At 59.3% G+C, this 15,372-nt stretch overlaps 1 protein-coding gene across 4 annotated transcripts in view; it reads left to right on the top strand.

Moving 5' to 3' along the window:
• Positions 1–13,544, top strand: part of Lrp5 (LDL receptor related protein 5) — a 97,836-nt gene extending 84,292 nt beyond the window's left edge. For 3 of the 4 annotated variants that reach the window (XM_078045443.1, XM_078045445.1, XM_078045442.1), the window contains 6 exons: positions 1,884–2,120; positions 3,781–3,891; positions 5,214–5,450; positions 6,403–6,542; positions 11,219–11,316; positions 13,172–13,544. In XM_078045443.1, coding sequence (XP_077901569.1) covers positions 1,884–2,120; positions 3,781–3,891; positions 5,214–5,450; positions 6,403–6,542; positions 11,219–11,316; positions 13,172–13,433 — 1,085 coding nt within the window. In that variant the 3' untranslated portion in view covers positions 13,434–13,544. Of the gene's footprint in view, positions 1–1,883; positions 2,121–3,780; positions 3,892–5,213; positions 5,451–6,402; positions 6,543–11,218; positions 11,317–12,584; positions 13,135–13,171 lie in introns of those variants that run through there. The other variant, XM_078045444.1, reaches the window with a different exon arrangement.
• The last annotated feature ends 1,828 nt before the right edge of the window (positions 13,545–15,372 follow it).

The raw sequence follows: 15,372 nt of genomic DNA, 5'->3' as shown, positions 1-15,372 counted from the left end.
TGCCCTCCCTCCGGCCATGGCTGCCTGGACTGTTGGCCGTGGAGGCTGGGCCTCTTCTTCCCCAGGGCCAGTTGAAACCACCCTGGTGGCACAGGCTTTGTGGCAGCTCGCCTGCAGACACCGACCTGGGCTGCTTCCAGACACCATGGGTGCCGGCTCCTGCACCCGGCGTGTCCTTCCTTGGCCCAGCCGAGGGGCGGGAGCCGGGCTTCTCGGTTCCAGGGGCTGGGGTCTTGGCTGGAATCTGAGCCTCCCTCTCACACCCCTGGGCTCCAGGGTTTGGCGTACAAAGCCTGCAGGCCTTCTGGGGCTTGAAGACAGGCGCCTTTCCTGGGTTGGATTTCAGGCGTGTTGGGGCGTCCTCACACCCCACACCAGGCCAGCCCCTTAGTTCTCTGCCAATTTCTGCATAAAAGAGAGGAGTTCTAGAAAACGGGTGTCCCTAAAGCTGCGGAGCTCCCTGGCCTCCTGTGAGGTGGCTGCCTCATCCGCACGGGCCCAGCACAGTGCCACCGACTGGGCTCTGCTGTGCACCTGACCTTGGGATGGGGCGCTGCCCTTGGCCCACCGCCCTGGACTCAAGGCCCACTCAGAGCCAAGGGATGTCCCCGTGGGATGGGGCACTGCCCTGGGCTTGACATGAGCTGGAGATCTTGTTTTAAATTAGGATGTTTAAACTGGACATCACCGTGATGCCCAGGAGAGACGGGGGTGGTGAGACAGGGCCTGGAGCGGCTCGGGTAGAGCGCTCGCCTGGTGCGCGGGCTGGGGTCTCGCCAGCATGCAGGAAGAATCCAGAGCAAGACAGACACAGATGTCATTGCTTACAAATGTCAAGGGGTGCAGGCATGCCTGGGGCCTTGCCACCCTGGAGATCCGTGGGCGTGGGCAGCAGGGGCAGGACCATGGGCTTGTGATACCCTAGTGGCTTTCCCTGGGGAGTCTCGTGGGTGAGTTTGCATGGGTGGGTACAAGCACCGGGTTGTCAGGCCGTGACTGGCACCTGAACCGTCCATGTGGGGTGGGAGGTCAGTAGGGCCAGCCAAGTGGCTGCATATTGCTGTCCCAGAGGGAGGTGGCCACCAGGGAGCTGTCGGAGAGGCCAGTGGCATCTGGCTCTCCCTGCTGAGGGACAGGGAGGAAGAGGAGGAGGCAGAGCTGGAAGTCTGGTCAGGGGGACTGAACCCTGCTTCTAGTGGGAAGTCCAACTGCTTTTAAACGTGGACACAGGCTGCAGAGAATGGCCAGTGTCTGCCATGGTGAGCCCTGAGGTCACCAGTGGGAAGTAGTCCTTGGCCTCCCAGCCCACCTCCCTCCCATGGCCCTGTCCTGGGCAGCCCCCGCTGTGCTCTGTGAGCATCCTGGGCCCTCGCCTTAGCCCACATGTAGCTAGGTGCCTGGGGCGAAGTGATCGGGTCCTCTGTCAGCCCCACCGTGCTGTGGATACTGGCCCTGAAGAGTCCTCAACATGCTTCTCTGGTGTGGGTGCCACCCACCCACTTTGCCCCCTGCCTGCTGATGGACACTCAGGTGCTACTAAGCTGATGTGCACTCCAGTGAAGGCCTCAGGGGCCCTGTGGGGAGACCACTGAGGATGGGGAGGGCCCGGCCCAGCAGACAGGGTTGCCTTCCTGCCTGTTCCCTGCAGTACGGGGCTTGGTGGCTGCTTGGGTCACGGTCCTTCCCCCTGCACAGGGAAGGGATGGCTCTGGCAGCACTGGGTCCTCCCTGGCCTTTGGTCTGGGCTGGGGCAGCAGGCAGGAGATGCTGACTGGAGGGCATGGGGCACCCCCAGGACCTTGGGGACACGGCTGGCGCCGACCTGAGCTGTCTCCTGGTCTCCCGGGCGGACCCTGTGTGACGGTCGTCCCTTCTCCCCTCAGAGCCTCCCACCTGCTCCCCCGACCAGTTTGCGTGTGCCACTGGGGAGATCGACTGCATCCCCGGGGCCTGGCGCTGTGACGGCTTCCCCGAGTGTGACGACCAGAGTGACGAGCTGGGCTGCCCCGTGTGCTCTGCTGCCCAGTTCCCCTGCGCACGGGGCCAGTGTGTGGACCTGCGTCTGCGGTGTGACGGCGAGGCCGACTGCCAGGACCGCTCCGACGAGGCCCACTGTGACGGTGAGGCCCACCGCCCAGCCCTCTTCCACGCGGTCCAGGCTCTGCCTGGCCTCCCCTGAGTGACACTCTGTCAGACCTTTCCCTGGAGGGAAGCCGCAGGGCTTGGGAGGGATGAGTTAGTTTCAGGGCCGAGGTGGGAAACGCTGTCCCACCGAGCAGTTGACTTGAAGGCAGATAGGACTCCATCTCGACTCCTGCATTTGGTCAAGAGTTTTGCAGAAACCCAATGTGAACCTAGTAGCTGGCTGGAGACGTCCGTGCCTCACGACCCGGGATGCCCTACCCTGAGAGGCAGGGCTGTGCCCCACCGAGCAGTGCAAGGGGTCACACTCAACCACCGCGATGGAGTCTAGCACCAGAGAGGTGCTGAGGCCTCCTGGGCCCACTCTGACCATCAGGGCCTTCCTTTAGATCTCAGTGGTGAAACAGACCTCTTTTCTACCTGCTCTGATAAGTTTCCCTCTGATGAGACTCTTGCTTGTTTGGTCGCCTGGCGTCCCTGTCCAGCCTTGGTCCCAGGGCTGCCATGGGCTGTTAATATGGTCTTTTGATGCTCCCTCACCCCCACAGACCACTGGGTCCTGTTCTTAACAGCTCACACACTGGCCTTGATCTCCACCCTCATGCGGGATGAGCAGGTGTTTTGTAGAAGACGAGGTTCCAGACCAATCTCCACAGATGTTTCTGTAAAGCCACAACTAATTCTTTGCAGCTCATTGATTCTTGAGAGTTGGGGGCAGCTATAGATCGGGGTTAGCACCCTGGGCAAATTCAGCTGCAAGCCCAGCGTCTCTGGCACCAGCCCTGCCCACAGGTCTGTGTCCGTGTTGGCGGCTCTTGCGCTGAAACGGAGAGCCAGGATTTGGTGACGGAGCCTGTGGTGCCTGGCATGAGTTTCACCATCATCCACCACAGAAGCCGCGTGCCAGCCCTGTTGCCCCCCTGGCCTGGCAGTAGTGTGGCTGAGACTTCAGAGGCTGCAGAAGCCCTGCTGGGGAAGCCCCGCCCCCTGCCTCCTCCTGCAGGCCCTGGCTCTGCGGCTTCCCAGGCTTCCTCCCTGCCCAGTTACCAGCATGCCATCCGTCCAGGGGCAGCACAGGGCTCCCTCGCCTTTGGTTCTCAGGGTGCAGGGCCGGTGGGGAGCTCAGGAGGTTTGCTGGGGTAGTCAGAGCCTAGAAACTGCCTTCTTTAGGGTGCCATGGACCCTCCAGGTCAGCATTTGGGGAAGGTGAAGGGCTGTGGCCTGAGTCCCCGGAGCGCTGGTGGGGGAGGGCAGCCGTGGGGCTGCTGTGCCTTCCTGGAGTGCTGCCCAGTGCTGCGGGCACCCTGAACCCCTCACCTCTCTGGGGGTGAGGCTCCTCCTGTGGTCCCTCTGGCTGCCACTTCCCAGGGGGACCGTGGGCAGGGCTGGTGGTCCTTACTCTGTGCAGGCCTGACCCACGTAGATGCAGGCAGATGCCTCCTGCGGGTGGAGGGTGTATGGGGGCCCTGTCCTGCCCGTCTCCCCATTGGCATCACACAGGCCTTGGGCAGGTCTGGTGCTGGAGAGGGTTCTGTTGGAGGGCTCTGTGCCTGGAACCCAGGCTGCTGTGGGTGGCCTGGGCAGAGGACCGGGCTCTGGTTCCCTCCTGCCTCTCTGAGCACAGGACCCTCTTTGCAGCCATCTGCCTGCCCAACCAGTTCCGGTGTGCCAGCGGCCAGTGTGTCCTCATCAAGCAGCAGTGTGACTCCTTCCCCGACTGCATGGACGGCTCCGATGAGCTCATGTGCGGTGAGCTGGCTCCTGCAGTGGGCAGCGGGCTGTGCCTTCAGGGCGCACTCAGGGTGTGCGGGGGCCCAAGGTGCCTGGGAGGCTGGGTGTGCTTGGCCCTGTGGGGACACAGAGCTTCCTGTGGTGGGGACTGAGTTCTAGCAGGGGCAGAGGCACGGAGGTAGGGCCCACCACAGTGTGTGTACCTGAAGGCTCAGCCCCATCGAGCTCCTGCCGTGGGGAACTTGCTGGGCAGCGTCTCTCCTGCTGCAGGATCGCCTGAGGCTGCCAGGAGCACACATCACGTGCCCACATGCACGTCACACGTGCCCCTCCAGGGACCTGGCTTGTGTAGTCAGGGAGGCGGACTAGAGTGTGGGTGGCCAGCACAGTCAGGGAAGGCTTCCCAGAGGCGGTGGCTCTCAAATGGCTGCCTGATTCAGACAGGAAGGAGCTGGCATTCCAGACAGGAAGGGGGATGTGTCACATGACCACTCCTGTGCAGCAGAGCTGGGCTGAGAGCTAGGGGCGAGGGGCGCAGGAGGGTCCCCAAGGACTCGCTGAGCTCTCCGGAGCCTTCATGCCAACCCCCTTCAGGCATCTCAGACAACATCTTTTTTTTTTTTAAGTTGTAGATAGATACGACACCTTTATTTATTTATTTTTATGTGGTGCTGAGGATGGAACCCAGGGCCTCACACGTGCTAGGCCAGTGCTCTGCCACTGAGCCACAGCCCAGCTCTTGAACATCATCTTGAGAGAGTGGCCTGGGCCGGTGGCGGAGTTGGGGGCTGTCCTCTCCCTCTGCCGGGCAGGTGTCTGGTCTGGGGAGCCTGGGCCTGGGCCTCCAGCACACTGTGGGCCCTTGTGTGGAGAGTGACAGCCATGGGAAGTCCTGGCCTCCGGGGCTTTGGGTTGCTCTCCTGCAGCTGACTGCCTGGGGACCTCCGGGTCAGCCTGCGGGAAGGCGTACCTGCTCTTGCCAGCTGAGTCTGGGGGCTGGACTTGCCGTCCATGTTCCTTGCCACAGCCGCAGGGGCTGCCCCTCACAGCCAGCTCTGGAGGCCTCCAGGCCAGTCTGTCCCATGTGACACATGGGCACCCAGGAGCACTCACTTCCAGCTACCACCAAGGCCCCTGAGCAAAGGCGTGTCAGTAGTTAAGGGGCCGGGGGAGGGCAGGGTCACCAGGCGGGCCAAGGACCTGTGGGCAGGGGTCCTGGGTAAGAATGATCCAGCCTCACTTCTCCCATCCGTCTGTGGGTCCTGCAGCCTGGGAACCTGCAGGAGGGCCATCTCTTTGGGATTAATGTTGACCATATTTTTCTGTCTGTCCTCTGGCAGAAATCACCAAGCCACCCTCAGATGACACCCCAGCCCACAGCAGCGCCATCGGACCTGTCATCGGCATCATCCTGTCCCTCTTCGTCATGGGCGGGGTCTATTTTGTTTGCCAGCGCGTGGTGTGCCAGCGCTATGCAGGGGCCAGTGGGCCCTTTCCGCATGAGTATGTCAGCGGGACCCCCCACGTGCCTCTCAATTTCATAGCTCCTGGTGGCTCGCAGCATGGTCCCTTCACGGGTAAGGAACCAAGGCAGGCAAGGGCCCCGCAGAGGAGGGTGTGCTGTCTGGGCTGCTCGTGGGGGTGCGGGGGGGATGGACGAGGCCGCGGCTCCTGCAGCGCCTCCTGGGCGTGCCAGGCTGCCTGGCCTGTGCTTGGACTGGCCCCTCTTGGCCCGGAGCCCGTGTGGCTGCAGCCTCTCCTTTGGCCTTGGTGGTGTGGGTATGCTCCTTGGGCTTCACCTGTAGCATTACTATGGGATGTTTCCTAGTTGTCCCTGAGCCCTTACATCCCCTAGAAATGGACCTGGCGCAGCAGGGCTCTCTAGAGCCTGAGGATTCTCTCCCCCCAGTGGCTCTGTTCTGGGCACAGATCGGATGGTGGCCGAGCAGTTGGGATGGGCACCCTCCTGGTCATCAGGAAAGCAGATTGTGCTGTAGATGCCCAGGGGCCACATTGCTGGGCTAAAGCCTGCTGGTTCCCATCATATTGGGGGGTTGTGTGTCCCAGAACGAGGGGTCAGTCATGCAGTACACTTTGGGGTACCCAAGAGGGCTAACCTGTAGCTCCAGGACCACCGTAGGGTTGCTCAGGGCCTGCCCAGCCTGGGGTCCCTCTCTCTTGTCCTGTTCCACCCCCAAGCCAGCTTCACTGGACGCTGATGTCCCGGTGCAGGTGTGCCCGATTCTTCCTGGGGGTGAGGTTGCGGGGGCTTCCCTGCCTCTTCAGCAATCCGCAGAGAGGCCTGTTGTCTGGGCCTGGAGTGCTGTATGCTCAGCCCTGGGGGGTTCCCTTCTGAAGGCCCCTCCCCATTCACAGAGGAGGTTGGACAGCGGGCGCTGCCAGGAGCCGGAGAAGTTTGTGTGCCAGGACTTCCCGCGTGAATCTGAGTCTCCTAGTAGCAGGCAGGGCCTGTGTCTGGGGTGTGCCCGGCCAGCTCCCCACCCTGCCCCTCTTGTCCCCTGCCCACAGGCATCTCGTGCAGCAAGTCCATGATGAGCTCCGTGAGCCTGATGGGGGGCCGGAGCGGCCCTCCCCTCTATGATCGGAACCATGTCACTGGCGCCTCGTCCAGCAGCTCGTCCAGCACGAAGGCCACTCTGTACCCACCGGTGAGAGGGCAGGCGGGGCCAAGGAGGGTGGTGGGCAGCTGGCCAGCTGGGGCCTCCACCTTCAGCGATGGCCCAGGCTTGCTGGGACCTGGGCGACTCCAGAGCTGTGACTGTTCGTGTCTGGTCAGCCGAGGGCGTGGTTTCCCCTGCTACCCCTTTTGGGTTTTTCTTGAATAACATTGTTTTCTGTTTGGAGAAGGGAAGTCCTTGTTCTTTGTGGATAGACTGGAAACTGCGTGGAACCACAGAGCCAAGTCCCGGCCCTACTCCCACCTCCTGGGGTACTCACGTCCTTTTGGGGTCCTGGTGTCCTTGTGGGGGTCTTGCTCTGAGGAACTGTGCCTTCTGTGCTGCCCTGCTGTGCCTCTCTGCAGCAGGTCCTCCAGACCTGTGTCCTGCGAGGACACCTGAGATTCACACCCTGCACCTTGCTGGGTTGTTTCCTGAAGAACAGACAAATGTATGGGGTGATCTTTGTGGCTATCGTATTCCCTGGAGCTTTTGGCAGTCCCAGCAGGTTGAGGGTCCAGCCCCAGCCAGTAGCAGCCTCCAGGAATGACTGTGAAGAGTGCAGCACTAGTGGGCCATACCTGTCACCCCAGTGGCTTGGGAGGGTGAGGCAGAAGGATCACAAGTTCAAAGCCAGCCTCAGGAACTTAGTGAGGCTCTAAGCAACTTAGTAAGACCTTGTCTTAAAATAAAAAGGGCTGGGGATGTGGCTTAGTGGTTGAGAAGCCCTGGATTCAATCCTCAGTAAAGGGCCAACTCTGCTGCTTTCTGCGAGGGACCCTCCGCGGGTCTCACTGCGGGGGCCCTGCTCCTGAGAGCACAGCCTGGTGCCCAGGTGAGCTTGCTACATGGGTGTGCATCTGTGCACAGTCAGCCCCAACCTGTGTGTGGGCTGCCTCCCAAGGGCCCCGGCCCACACCTGGGACCACGGAGAGGCCATTCCCACGTACACTCCTTGTGAGTCTCGGACAGAGGTGGAATTTCATTTACTTATTTTTTGGCATGGGGGATTGAGCTCAGGGTCACTCTGCCACTGAGATTGTCCCCAGCCCTTTTTATTTTGAGACAGGGTTTCACTAAAGTGTCCAGGCTGGCCTTGAATTTGTGATCCTTTTGCCTCAGCCTCCAGAATAGCTGGGATGACAGGCGTAATTATACCTTAGACACAGTAAGAGATTAACAGTAGCAAATAATAAACCGCAACAGTTACGTCAGCAGACTGACATAAGCTATGTGAATGTGGCCTCTCCTTTGAGAAAATCAAGAAAAATATTAATATTTCCATTGACCGACCGCGGGCTTCTGGAACCACAGGAGGCAGATCCATAGCAGGGGGCGGGCCTCCTGGCACACCAGGGCTCTGGCTCTGTGTGCCCTTGCAGGCTCTTGATTCCTCCCAAAGCCAGCTCTTCTGCCGCTGTGCTCTTTTCTAAGGTAAATACAGTCCTATCTGGGTCCCCCCAGTGAGCCCTACTTTGCCAGGACTGGCACCCCCTGCTTCTGGTGTCCCTTGCTCCTGGGTGTCTCTCCCACTGGGTGTGGTCCAGTTCTTATCAACTGTGATAAGAGTGACAGGCCTTGGGAGGAGAGGGCGGAGGAGGGTGGTATCTCAGGGCGGGAACTATCTTCTGAAGCTCCGAGGCCTGGCGATTTTTAGGGACAAGGGAAGGCCAAGAGCAGCCTGAAGTTTAGAATAGCCCATTCCTCTGGGCTCTTGTTGCTGCCACCTCTCAAGGACCCATGTTACCATCTAAAGGCTCTAGGATCCTGCCTGAGGCCAGGCCAACTGCCGGAAGCAGCTCCCTTACCCCACATGCCTCATGGTGCTTGGGAGGCTGCAGTTGCCCTTCACCGGCTCTGCTGGGTAGCACAGGGCCCTGAGCAGCTGGCTATTTCACAGCTACACGCAATCGTCGCTATGGTTGAGTTTAGAACATTTTCATCACCCCCAAAGAAACTGTGTGGAGCCAACTATTTTCAAATTAACAGCTTATTTTGCATCAGTCCATGGTACACAATTCAAAAGGTACAGAAAACTAGATGTGATGGCACATGCCTAAAATAACCCCAGTGGCTCAGGAGGCTGAGGCAGGAGGATCTGTGAGTTCAAAGCCAGACTCAGCAACTTAGTGAGGTCCTTAGCCCCCCAGTGAGACCTTGTCTCTAAATAATATACAAAATAGGGCCAGGATTATGGCTCAGTGGTGAAGTGCGCCTGAGTTCAGTCCCCTGTCAAGGAGAGTGTGAGACACAGGGCTGCCCCAAGCCAGGCATGGCCCTGGAGGTGCATCCTGTGGTGGGTCCTTTTGGTGTCCTCCTGAGGTAATCTGTAGGTAGGCAAGGCCCAGACTTTATTTTCCCTGCAAAGTGGGTGCGTTGGTTTCTTTTCTTTTTTTTACTTTTTATTTTGTGATCCTTGAAGATTTATGTGCAGTTGCAGGGAGTAATTCAGAGCCGCCTACCCTCTGCCCAGCTTCCCCAGCAGTGATGTCTTGTGTAACTACAGGATAGTGTCCTAAACAGGACCCCAACACCACCCTCTGATCTTACTCGGCTTTCACCAATGTTCCATATGCACTTTGGAAAACCCAACAGGTTGTGCTCTGAGCCTGCCTGTTGCTACCAGCAGTGTCCACTGAGCTTCTTGGAGGCCCAGCCATGGTGTGCCCCGTACGTGGCTCCATGTTATCCCCTTAACCCCCGGAATGCTGTTGGAATCCTCATGTGAGGAGGCCGAGGAGCTCAGTACTCTAGCCTGGTGGGCCCTTGGCAGGGGGAATCTGCCAGCCTGCCTGATTCCCTGTCACCCCCGACTCTGCTCTCCTGCACCCGAAGCTGCTGTCACAGGCAGGGCTGTCTTGTTCTCTGGGCCCAAATCCTGACAGGTGGCAGGCCCCTCCCATAGAGACCAATTGAACATTCTTGCTAAGCAGCCTCCATGGGACAGTCCCTCTTCCTGCCAGCAGAGGGCCACACCAGCCAGATTGGCCTTTGCAAACTCACCGTCCTGCAGTCTGTTGCAGGGTGCAGTGGTGTCTTGTTGAAATCTTGTATTTCTTTTTTTTTTTTTTTTTTGGGGGGGGGTCCAAACTTATAAATTTTGTGTTTATTATTAACAAAGTTATGACGTCCCTTTGCACATTCTGCTTTAATCACACCCTGGGGATGGGCTGTCTGTGGAACTCCATGCAGTCCTGCCGGTTGTGGCAGCGATAAGGAACATGATTAAAGAGAGTCCGCAGGGCTGGGGTCGTGGCTTAGGGCAGAGCGCTTGCCTTGCACATGTGAGGCCCTGGGCTCGATCATCAGCACCACATACAAATGAATAAACAAAATAAAAATGTTGTGTCCATGTGTGGAACTAAAAATGTCTGCAGAAGGCAAGGGCCTGGGGCTGGGAGGGGAAGGAAACAGGTTCGGGCTCCCTTGGTGCAGGGAAGTCTTGAATCTCTTTCCTCAGAAATGACTTCCGACATCTTTCGTGTTTTAAGAAGCTGCAGTTTTATTCCCTCGGCAGAGTCTGTCCGTGTCCTGATAATGGGCCGCGGGTGTCGGCAGGTGTAGGTTGGAGAGGTCTCCGGGGGCCCGGGCTCTGCCCTGCGCTCGGCCTTCCTGTCCTCCTGACGTGGTCTTCTGTCCTGCGGGCGCATTAGCCGGGCCCAGGGAGGCGGGTCCTGTGTTCTTCCTGTGCTGCTGGCCTTGTGAGTGGGGGTGGACACAGGGAACAGGCAGGTGGGAGTCGCACAGATGGGCTGGGGGTCCCCTGGGAAGAGCCTGTCGACGGCCACCTCAGCGCTGGAAAGCCATCTCAACAACTCCTCACCCCGACCTGGTTCCTGGGGCAGGCAGCACTTAAACCCAGCCCAGGAGGACGCTGGGTAGAAACTCGTGTGCTGGGAGGCAGGTGTGCCTGGAAACGGACCCTCGGGCCTGGAGCCTGGACGCTGCAGGAGGTCCTTCTGCTCCCCTCCTGGCTTCTGCAGGGAAGTCCCCGCCTGACCCCATCCCCCAGTGTCGTGCCCTCCCCACTTCAGGGCGGTTTCCAGAATCCCCAGGCCGGCTCTTTGGGCTGAAGAAGACCCACCCTAGATAGGGAGCAGGGCCTGGGTGCTCCCTGCAGGGACTCGCCACCACTGGAACAGCCTGTGAAGCAGGTCATGGCCCCTTTTGAGATGGGGAACTGAGGTGGAGAGGCGTGGCCCCGGCCAGGTGGCATCTGAGGCTGGGAAGTGGTGACGGGATTCTTGCGTTGTCATGCAGCTCTGGGGATGGGTGGTCGGATGTGCTGGCAGAGACATCTGCTGCTATTGGGGTCAGGGCCAAAGAGCGACCAGCTCGGGAACTGGGGTTCCTCGTTCAGGTCTCGTGTGTGTGTGTGTGTTCGCAGCTGAGTGTCTGGGCCCTGGCCCGGGCGCCTGGTGGTCAGCAGGGCTAGCGGGAAGGGGGAGGGTCCCGGGCTGGAGACACACTCGCTCTCCATGCCTCGACTGCCACCACCTCAGGGCAGTGGCTGTTGTCTCCCCTCTGCTTTTTAAGTCCCCCCAGCTCTGACCAGAGCCCAAGAGAACAGGGGATCCCAGGAAACACAGGGCCCAGGACAGAGCCCTTCGCCATGAAGCAAGGACCCACTCTGGCAAGGCCAGGGGTAACCTATTGGTTCTCCTCAGATCCTGAACCCGCCTCCGTCGCCTGCCACGGACCCCTCGCTGTGCAACATGGACATGTTCTACTCCTCAAACATTCCGGCCACTGCCAGGCCATACAGGTGGGCGTCCTCTGCCAGCCCCGTCTCATAGTAAGAGTCATGTTGGGCCCAGCCCAGCTGCCCTGGCTCTCCTGGCTACCCCAGGCTGCCTCCCAACATGAGCCCGGCGGCCTGCCTGTTCAGTTCAGAAACTAGTGGCCCTGGACGGGTTTCCAGCACTCCAGGGGGAACTCAGTAAGCCAGGACAGGGTCCAGGAGTGGTGGGCTTGAGGGTGCCACCAGGGGTGTTCCACCCCACCTGCCGTCACTGCAGGGTGGCCAATGCACAGGGGTCCAGGATTTGGATTCTGGGGTCTGACTGAACCTGGTTACGGGACCCTGACCATGATGCCACCTCCTGGTGTCCCCATCCTTTGAAGGACAAGTACATGTGTGCAAGCAGGTCGCGTGTCCCTGGCAGGGGCCTGTAGCACGGACCTCTGTTAGAAGGACCCTTGCTCCTTATGCCTGTCCACCTGGGACAGGCTCAGGTGGACCCTGACCCCCAAGCTGCCTACTGAAGGTTGTAGGCCACCCCTCTGGGTGCAGAGGAGCCACTGAGAGTGGCAAGAGGATGTGGGTCTCAGCTGCTGTCTGCAGAGTCCAGTCAGAGCCTGTGTAGAAAGGGGTAAGCCCTGACCTTTAACCCTGTGGTTACGGCCAACAGGGCCCATCCTCCTGGACACCCGGCCTCACCCCTAGAGGAGCCACCTGTTAGGGCAGGTGGGATGGGCCCAGGCCAGTGTAGAGACCAGGGCTCTGGCAACCTCTGGCCCTGTGTCCTCAATGTCCTGGTCCTGGAACAGCAGGGCCTTCTGAGGTTCCACTGCCTGCCATCTAGTGGCCATTTCTGGGAACTCAGGGACTGGAAAGGCTTCCTGGCAGGGCTAGGAGGCCCAGGAACCGCAGCCTTGGCAAAGGCCCCCTTCCATTTCTGCCTGCTCTCTACTGGGTCATCTCTGTCCTCAAGAACCTGCAGCGCCCCCTGGTGCTGAGCATCCAGTCTCCACTGCCGGCCCAGGACTGTCACCGTCACAGCAGCCCCTGTTATTGTGCCCAGAGAAGTCATACTACAGCAGACCAGCCAGTCCCCAGTCTCCTGTCCCACCCTTGCCTTTGCTCTGGACCTCACCTCTAGGACATCTGCCACTGTCTGCCTTGGCAGCATTTGGGTCCCATGAGGTGTGTGGTCCAGCCACTGGGAGCCTCAGCCGGACTGGGCTCTCAAACAGCCATGACCCTGCCCTGCACTCAGGCCAGGTGGCCTGATGCAGGGTTCCTTGTTGCAGGCAGCCTCTAGAAGGCCAGGGGACATCTCCAGGGTTGGACTGCTTTAACCCAAGATGCACCGTTCCAGGCCACTGGTCTCTACCAGTGACCACAGTGAGGTCATGGCCAGCAGTGGTGAAGTGCTTGTGCTTGTTGGGCACTGCTTCTAGCATTTTCCATGCAATCTCACTTAATCCTCACAAGCTGCTTAAGAAATAGGGCTGTTTTTCTCTCTCTCTCTCTGACACACACACACACACACACACTCTCTCTCTCTCTCTCTCTCTCTCTCTCTCTTTATCTCTCTCTCTCTCTCTCTCTGTTGATCAGTGAGAAACTGAAGAGAGGTTGAGTTCCCGCCCCAGCTCAGCCTGGCGGGCTCTGCGGCCTGCCTGACTGCCTTCCCTGTTTAAGGCAGCCCTGCCTGGGCCTGGTTCCTGGTTCCTTCCCTGGGCTGGACTGTGGGTAGGTTGGAGAGGGTGGGAGACGTGCCCAGGCCACACAGCTGGGCTGGATCCTGAGTCAGGCCTGCCTCTTCCAACACTTGCGAACAGATAAGCCACACCAGGGCCCTGTACACGAGCCTCCTCCTCTCTGTCTGCTTTAGGCCCTACATCATTCGAGGCATGGCGCCCCCAGCGACACCCTGCAGCACGGACGTGTGTGACAGCGACTACAGCACCAGCCGCTGGAAGGCCAGCAAGTACTACCTGGATTTGAACTCGGACTCAGACCCCTACCCGCCCCCACCCACGCCCCACAGCCAGTACCTGTCGGCGGAGGACAGCTGCCCTCCCTCGCCCGTCACCGAGCGGAGTTACTGCCACCTCTTCCCGCCCCCTCCGTCCCCCTGCACGGACTCATCCTGACCTCGGCTGGCCCACCCCAGCCTCTCTGTGCCCCTGTAAATATTTTTAAATATGAACAAAGAAAAAATATATTTTATGATTTAAAAAATAAATATAATTGGGATTTTAAAACATGAGAAATGTGAACAGTGATGGGGGTGGGCAGGGCTGGGGAAACTTTGTACAGTGGAGAAAATATTTATAAACTTAACTTTTTTTTTAATGTAACTGCCATTCTTTTGTGCCCTGTGTGTTTTGAGTTGTGTCTCCCTGGAGCAAACCCTGACCTATGGACGGCCCTTGTGCTTGCCTTCCTGTGTATGGGTGTCCCACTGTCAGGTCCCCAAGGGAAGGTTGGAGGCCTTAGGCAAAGACTGGAGGCGCCTGGCCACAGGCGGAGCTGGCTCCGTGGACTGGTCTGTGGTCCGGAAGCCTGATCTGCTCTGCTTTTGCTGTCCTCGGTTTTCTTTCCTGCGGTGCTGGGGATGGAACCCAGGACTCCACACGCGCTAGCCTAGTGCCCTGGGCTACATACCTTGCCATTTTTGAGACAGGGTTTTACTGGGGTGCCCAGGCTAGCCTTGAACTCCTCTCGCCTCAGCCTCTGAGTACCTTGATTATAGGTGTATGCCACTGTGCCAGGGCTACATTTCCATTTTGCACAGGGACTTTGGGCTGTATGCTGCCCATGCTAGCTACCCTCTGACTTCTTGTGAGCTGGCCCAGGGCTGCTCACTGTGATGGGGTGCCCCTACTGACCCCCCGCCCCTGTGGATCCCACTAGACGGGAACTTCCAGCTTTACCCTGTGTGAGGTGGGAGCCCCTGTTCCCAGAGGCAGTCAGCAAAGAAAGTCTGAGGTCTGTGTGTGCCCATCTGGCTGGTGCTAGAGGAAACGGGGTGAGGTTCAGTCCCTGCCCCTGGGAAGTCCCCAGTCTATAGAGGGAGGTGGAGAAATAATCTAGTTCCACTGAGTGAGGTGAGGAGGCTGTTCCGGTGCTCAAGGGCCAGCAGGAACAACCTACTCTGGAGATGAGGGAGGGAGTGACCTCAACCAGAACACCCAGGAGGTCAGGAAAGGACCATACCTAGTGCTGGGTACAGCTCCACTGAAAAGCCCAGTCACCAGGATCTGGGAGAGGGGCCCAGTGAGTCCCCTAGTTCTCCAACAGGAGCCTGAACTTGAACTCTCAACCTATGCCCAGGGGGCTCGACGTGCAGATGAAGCGACACTGCCAAGTGAGGGGAGGTGTGAGCAGGACCAGCTGCAGCTTGGCCTCCATGATGAGGACTCCTAGGCACACTGCGGGTGTGGGGTGGCTGCCCCTCCAGGGGAGAGGCTGGGCAACAGCAGAGCAACGAGCCTGCCAGCTCCTGACTTCCTGGGACAGACCTTTGGTGAGTTGTTCCCTGCCCCCAGTTACCAGGAGTCCCCTGAGGCGATGGTTATCCTGCAGTAATAGGCAGGGTGACCTGATGGTGCAGCCTCTGAGTCAGAGCTGGGCCTGGAGGGTGGGGACCCACACCCAAGGTCCCTTTGCAGATTGGAGAGGTTGGATCTGCCTGGGGCCTGCTGCACCTGTGCCTGGCTTCCTCCTCTCAGAGGGGTTGGGTGAGACAGCCTGCGCCTCCCTCCCCAGTGGAGGCTGGTAGCAGCTCCTTGGTAAAGCCAGGCTGTGACCTGTTAAAACTCAGCTGATGGACTGGCAGAGCCAAAGGGGTACCAGAGTTCCTAGGTCTAAGTCCAGTCTCCTGCCACATGCCAGTGGCCTGCAGGATTCAGGCCCCTAAACATCAGGACTGCTGGTCTTCTAGGGTGGGCCAGGTGCCCTGAGGTGCTCATTGAGGCCTAAGTTCCAACCTGAACAGCCCAGCAGAGGTGTCTGCTGACTCAGCAGCAGGGGACTGCTTCATGGGGTCTCCTAGAAGCACTCTGGGTTTTTTCTGCCCGCCAGCTCGGC

Source organism: Ictidomys tridecemlineatus, chromosome 4 (genome assembly GCF_052094955.1).
Source record: "Ictidomys tridecemlineatus isolate mIctTri1 chromosome 4, mIctTri1.hap1, whole genome shotgun sequence".
Lineage (NCBI taxonomy): Eukaryota > Metazoa > Chordata > Mammalia > Rodentia > Sciuridae > Ictidomys > Ictidomys tridecemlineatus.
The sequence above is the reverse complement of the archived record's forward strand: the minus strand, read 5'-3'. Positions and strand labels throughout refer to the sequence as shown.